General features: G+C 43.7%; 1 protein-coding gene across 1 annotated transcript in view; it reads right to left on the bottom strand.

Moving 5' to 3' along the window:
* nrp2b (neuropilin 2b) overlaps positions 1-7500 on the bottom strand; it is a gene marked incomplete at both ends in the record, with an annotated part of 184158 nt that overhangs the window by 125912 nt on the left and 50746 nt on the right. Inside the window, one exon of the mRNA XM_083639031.1 lies at positions 2302-2483. Within this exon, the coding sequence (XP_083495157.1) occupies positions 2302-2483 (182 nt within the window). The remainder of the gene's footprint in view (positions 1-2301; positions 2484-7500) is intronic.

Here is a 7500-nt window from a genome sequence, read left to right as displayed (position 1 = left end):
TGTGTGAAGGAGAAGCCAATACGATTGTGTCTCCATTCATCAGCGGTACGCATGTAACCTTGTTGTCCGTGTGACCGTTCCATCCCATAATAAACACAGTCATCATCAGAAACAATGTGTTGTTGCGAGAGGAAAACAAAGTCTTTCCAAACAGCCAGCTCTTAAGATGCTACGGCAGTAACATCTTACTCTCAGACTGATGACGAGGCCCTTTTGAAACAGTAGCACAGAATGTGAATGGGTTTCCTCACACTCAGCAATTCAACTCAAACTAAAACAAATTGAATCAAAACACGGGTTTCATGCAACAGCACTGACACTAACAGCATGGATGTTTCCATCCAGTGACACGCTTCTGAGTGCTGCTAAGCTTTTAGGACTCTTAGGTGTTACATGTTCATGCTTTGAATTCAGTTCATGGATTCCATGCTCCTCTAACAATTATATAACAGCTGGATTTAGGAAGCCCTTTCAAAACCAATTAGATGAACTCAAAACTGTATGGTAGTCGAGCTAAAAAACAACAACAACTTAACGCTTGAAAATCTGACATGTAGAGTTACACGCTTTGAACCAACAACAGCAATATATAGAACTATACGTAACGTACTGTATGAACACAATATAGTCGATTGAACGAGTGTAGCTAATAGTGTGTCCATCAAAGCCACTGTCAGCATGGAGAAAACAGTCTAATGGCTCCAAATGCTTTCCATCAAACTGAAGGGAGTCCCTCAGGTTTGGTGGGTGTTGGTGTTGGTGTGTTGGTGTTGGTCTGTTGGTGTTGGTGGGTGTTGGCTGGACTTTCACAAGTCCCAAGTTTTTTCCACCCTCTCTCTCTCTCATCCAGTGCTAGGGTGTGAACACTGACACCCTTGTTGTTTTAAAGTCCACCGGGTGGACCCTGTCAAGCGCGAAACACACACTCACACACACACACACACACACACACACACACACACACACACACACACACACACACACACACCTACACACACACACACACACACACACACACACACACACACAGAAGAAATCCCTACAGACCAGTGCCAGCAAGCGAGAAACATCGACAACCACACGTGTTGTGTTAGTAACCTCAGCCCTCTATGTCTGTGTGTGTGTGTGTGTGTGTGTGTGTGTGTGTGTGTGTGTGTGTGTGTGTGTGTGTGTGTGTGTGTGTGTGTGTGTGTGTGTGTGTGTGTGTGTGTGTGCGTGTGTGCATGCGTGTGTGTGTGTCTCAGGGGAACAGGGCTCAGGACTCAATTAAGCAGGCATGTGTGGAATGCTTTCAGGGGGAACGGGACAAGATGGCCGTGGGGCCGGCGCTCTGTGTTCCCCTGTCTCTCTCGCCCTTGATCTCAATTGGTCTCGCTTTGGCTGACCGGCGGCAGCGTGAAGGGGAGCCGTGTCACACACACACACACACACACACACACACACACACACACACACACACACTCACTCACTCTGTGAAGGGGTGAGATGTTTCGCCTGGACAGTCTACAGGGGTCTCTCAAGGGGTCTCAAGCCCCCCCCACCCCTCTCTCTCTCTCTTCCTCCCTCCCTCTCTCACCCAGGCCCTCACACGACATCAGACAAGAAAGCTTTGGTCGATGAAGTATAGCCATCTCTGAGTAGCTTGTAATACAGCTACTAATATTTCTAAAGGTGCAAGTCTTCTAAAATAACTAGTGCCCACTCACTTGTATTGAACAGGATGAGGGTGATTTATAGGGATGACATCTCCTTTATGAGAACAAATGATTTACTGTAAACCCCTTTTATTATACTATACAGGGGAAGAAAGGGAAAAAGCTATTTAGCTCACCACTATTTAGCCTTTTTGAATTTGAATAAATTGTGCTCTGGCTACCGTCCAATCCAAACTAGATCAAGATCCATCGGTTTGTAATGGTATCGTTTACTTTGTAAAAGTACAGAAAAATGATAAAAGTGGCTGACTGCCCCACTAGCGAGTATGATATGACAGAGTAGTTTTCTTTTATGTGAAGGACAGTAACCTGCAAGCACTGATTTAACTTCTCAGTATACCTTCAGTAATACTGTATTATTGTTATTACAATTAATATAATAATAATTATTATGATTATTATGATTATTATGATTATTATGATTATTATTATTATGGAGGGCAGTTTTGTTCTTGACTGAATAATACGGGCTAGCATACAGGTGAAATGTCCCACCCTGCTTCTCTAATAACTATCAGAGGGCAGACTACAGTGTGTGTAATGTAAGGGCAAGACCCCTCAGCCAGCGGCGGCAGCCTCCACTCACCGGTCTTGAAGATCTCGTAGCGCAGCGAGAAGCCTGCCCCCTGGTGGGCATAGTCAGACACAAACTTGATGTGGAGGGAGGGGCCTGAGGATATGATGGGTGCAGGGGCGATGTTGCTGCAGTGCTTGCCCAGCAGGTCCGCCGTCTCCGAGTTCCCGTCATGGATCTCTATGTAGTCGTACCTGCCGAGGACAAACATATATTTACATAATTATATGTTACTGTCACTTAACCTGAACACTCGTGGGTGTTTCTTTAACACTTACCCAATTTTTATTTCTATTAGATATTTTTGTTTTACTACGATGCCGGTAAGTGGGCTGGGCGATGAAACAATCTTTTGATAGGGGATCGTGATCGAACTCCTGTCAATAACGATGCTAAACTTTAGGCATGTTTTATTCGATATGGATCGCACTGCAGAAATAAATACCACGACAGCCAGTCAGTCTGTTCTTGGGTTGCACATCAAAGTACCGGTACCTATTTCCTAGCACAAAGCTAACGTTAGCGGTGAAGAAAGTGGATATGTCCTCTGGTAAAGAGGGGGGCGGAATTGTGCCAAGGGACACAAACGTGTCAGAACGTGTGTTATCCTCAGGTGAGGAAGTTGTTAAGAAAAAAGGTCACATGAAATAGTATTTCACCATGTGAGGAGCTTGTGTTATCAATTTCATCAGACAGTAAACAAAGTGAAAGTGGAAGCTAACTGGACAACTAGCTAACGCTAGCCATCGCCGACTAAATACCTGTGTGTGCCACACATGACACCAGGCCATGTAAACGGTGGTGCCCGCTGAATGACTAGCAACAGCATGACACCATTGAGCGTCAAGCTAGGCAGGATCAGGACAAGACTTCCTGTCAATCTTTTTCAAAGTAAAAGTATTCAGGATGAATGTAAAATGTATGGTGTGACATTGGTAAGTTGTGACACTTTTGACAGTAATCTAGTAGGCCTACAAGTAGAAAGCTGACTGCCCCTCTCCGGATGCGTCATTTTTGCCATATCAGCCAGCCCTATAGTATACAGTGTTAAGAACTAGACACATATCAGCCAGCCCTATAGTATACAGTGTTAAGAACTAGCCCTATATACAGTGTTAAGAACTAGACACATATCAGCCAGCCCTATATTATACAGTGTTAAGAACTAGCCCTATATACAGTGTTAAGAACTAGACACATATCAGCCAGCCCTATATTATACAGTGTTAAGAACTAGCCCTATATACAGTGTTAAGAACTAGACACGTATCAGCCAGCCCTATATTATACAGTGTTAAGAACTAGCCCTATATACAGTGTTAAGAACTAGACAAGTATCAGCCAGCCCTATATTATACAGTGTTAAGAACTAGCCCTATATACGTACAGTGTTAAGAACTAGACACATATCAGCCAGCCCTATATACAGTGTTAAGAACTAGACACATATCAGCCCGCCCTATAGTATACAGTGTTAAGAACTAGACACATATCAGCCAGCCCTATAGTATACAGTGTTAAGAACTAGCCCTATATACAGTGTTAAGAACTAGACACGTATCAGCCAGCCCTATATACAGTGTCAAGAACTAGACACGTATCAGCCAGCCCTATAGTATACAGTGTTAAGAACTAGCCCTAATAGATCTTATTCGATTGACGTAACTTGCGTACAGGCACGCCCACCGTCGCCATGTTGTTGACATAGCGCTGCAGCTCTCAAGCAAGCCCCCAGGAATAGCGCTGGGCTGTGAAGACATTTGAACATGGTGGCAAAGCTCTGTATTGCAAGTCACGTGATGCCATGCAGCCCAGAAAGGAAAATTCCCATCCACTTGCATGGGCCAGCTGTTAAACCCAGGGGAATTTTTTCCGGGTGTCACTCAAAGTATAAAACGACTCTTTTAATTATCAAATAATTTTTTATGGGGCATTTTTTCTTCAGAAGCCACTAAGAGCCGTATACGGGTGTATTTTCTTCTTTTAATACATCCATGGGTGGGAGGGGTGGGAGACGTCATGAAATATGTCATGGCACACATGCGCACTTCGCCTTAGGCTGCATGGTCAGGAAGTAAAACCAGGAAGAAAACCCATAGATATATATAAAGGCTAGATAGCTTACCCGCGCTGCCGGCCAATGGAGAGCGACGTCGTCGCATGGCGGCCATCTTGCTACAGGGAGCTACTAGGAGTTATGAGCATCTGTTGTTGGGTTAGTATGGCAACATCATATGATCATAACTCCTAGGGAAATGGATGAAACTGCATGAAACTTTGTGCCTGAATCCCTCTCATGGCATAGATGCTTCGGTTTAATTTTGGTGTAATTTGGAGCCCATCAGAAAAATAGTGTTTTTAGTGTTTTTTTTTTTTTTTTTGTCTATCTCGGGAACGGAATATGCTTGTAATAAACCAAACCGTTTGTAAATCCGTCAAGATTTCAGCGAGTTATGAGTATTTTTGTCTGTGCAGGTCACCAGCTACCATATAATGTACCAGAAAGGCACTGTAGCAAGATGGCGGCCGTTCAAGGACGCTGCTGACTCCGCCTTAAGCCATCTAGCCTTTATATATATCTATGAGAAAACCCCCCATGATGCCTTTATGCGCCAGTGAGCAGCCTCCGTCCGAATGCATGGGTGGGCGTGGCTCGTCCCCTATCCAGTTCTTTTAATACATCCATGCTCTCAAGTGACAGCCTATGTAAGAGCAGCATTTATAGGAAGCTATCCGCCGTTAGCGTTACCTGTATCATTCCTGTTGTGTTCGGATGGTGACCTGCGTTATACATGGCTGTAGTAATGACAGCAATAAAGTCCCCGTGGTTTGTTTCTATCTCTACCGTCCACAGACGTGAAGGGAGTGAGACTGAGGATACGTCAGCACAGGAGACTTGTGGATAGTTAGGAGAGACTGGTGAAACTTTCTGACAGCTCCTCACAGCAAAGTCTGTTCACCTCGTTTTTTCTTTTGCTTATTATTACAGGCATTAACGGCAGCATCCAAACAACAACTGTGGGTTTTTTATTGCTGTCATTACCACCGCTATTTTGTAATGGAACAGAAACGACAATAAGGCTGTTACTAGTTGTCAGCTGCAGCGCTGTGCGTGCAGGACGGTATGTCAACAATATGGTGCCGTCCAGGGTTAGCGAATAAGGTCTATAGTATACAGTGTTAAGAACTAGACACGACTTGCAGAGCAACAGACGTTTAATGAACGGTACTGTTCATATCAGAGGAAACAGAGAGATGTCTTTGAAGCCTTCCCAACGGCTTTCACTTCGCTCTGCTGTCATTAGATACTTTATTCTTCTACATGGGTTCTTTCAACTGGCAGGCATTGCAAAATAGCCATAGCCTGGCTGTCAATTCAAATGAATGCAGCAGGAGACACTGGCAGCTCACAGACGCAAAGGAGGCAAAGGAGAAACCTTCTCACCATCCTATAACTGCACTGTGATCAAGTGACTAATACTTCCACTGCCATGGGCTTCAAACACAACACCATTTTACGGATTATAAGTACATTAAAATACAAACAAAGGGAGAGAGTGAATATAAAGCGATGGGCTTGCATAAAGAGACAGTGGAGTCACATGTGCCGTGTGCGGAGTTGAAAAGTTCAAAAGAAAACCAATAAACCAATTCCCAATCTCGCAAAAGTAATTTACTTCATATAAATCTTGTTATTCTCCAAGTGAATCACATGTGTAACGATATCTTTCAAGCAAGCGTCAAATGACTGCATATCCTTAGGCAATGTACCGTGAATCTACAGGCAACATTCAAAGGAAATTATAGCTGAAACAGTTGTTCTATTGTGCAATAAAATATGAATAACACGGATACATTTACCTCACATCACATGGTCAGTTTATATCTTCTGCTTTATCCGTGTTACCGTCGGGTCGAGTGCTTAAGGAATGATCGACCTCTTTGTGAACTGTAGACGAACTTACAGTATTTATCCATGTGCTTTGATGCTATGGACGGATTACTTTGGAACAAATGACATCATCTGCCCCATCAGCTTCAATAAGGATTTGAACTCATCCTAAAGCCCCTGACTCTGACTGTGTCCACAGAGACGCTCACTTTTTCCCACTTTTAACTCACTTTTTTTCCTGGTTTAATTCACTTACTGAGGAACTCCACCCTTGGTGTGGATTATTAAGTAAAACAGGACTGCATGAAACATCTTAGCATCATAGACTGATCCAAAGATCTGCACAATTATAACCGAGAGTTTTTTAACGTGTCATAATCATAATTGTAGAGGAGTGTTGTGTCCCTTCCATAAAGCAAGCCTAAGCCCAACTTGATACGAGTAAATAGGAGAAGATCAAAGCAACATTCCCCCCTTATTTAATCGCTGCTACTTATTTCAACTCTGTGTTTTTCAGGTAATTAGCTATACTGAGATGTTTGATTCACCACACAAACTACATCACAGTGGAGGGTAGAAGCACTATCCAGTCCATACAAACTACATCACAGTGGAGGGTAGAAGCACTATCCAGTCCATATACACATTGATGTCAACGAGGCAGTGGACTGATATGTTTCACATTGAATTACATTCCATCATTTAGCAGCAGACGCTTTTGTCCAAAGCGACTTACAATCATGGGCTGAGATCACACTACAGGTTGTATACAAATGGATCAATAGGGCTATCTGGCTGCATGGGGCTCATTCTAGAAACCTCTGTTCTCTGACCCCTTTTGACCTCAATTGACCTTTTCAGTCCCATGTGGACTGATCACATTCAACCCCAACCGAGAGTGGAGCTGAAGACGAAACAAAACTCAGGAAAGGATGTGTGTTGCCTTTTAGCACACAGCAGCAGCAGCAGCAGCAGCAGCAGCAGCAGCAGCAGCAGGGCCTCCATGGAGTTTGGCCTGTATAAAGGGACAATAGCCACTTAAGATGTCTTTGTATGGCCATTTCTTGCATGTTTTCAGATCATAAATGGTAGCCCTATCTCCAGACCCTCAGCAGGAGTGTTGCCTGTCTGTCTGGATACCAAAGACACACCTGCCTGCCTCTAGAATAGCTCCAGGAAGGACATTCCTTCAGGAAGTCTTCATCGCTAGTGCATAAAGCTTGATTCTGAGCTGACTGCATTGTATTTAAATTATACTGCAGAGACTTTCCTAAAACATATCGCCGAGCATTTTCGACCTGGACTTTAATTTTCCATCT

Source organism: Poromitra crassiceps (assembly GCF_964638095.1).
Source record: "Poromitra crassiceps genome assembly, chromosome: 6".
NCBI lineage: Eukaryota > Metazoa > Chordata > Actinopteri > Beryciformes > Melamphaidae > Poromitra > Poromitra crassiceps.
The sequence above is the reverse complement of the archived record's forward strand: the minus strand, read 5'-3'. Positions and strand labels throughout refer to the sequence as shown.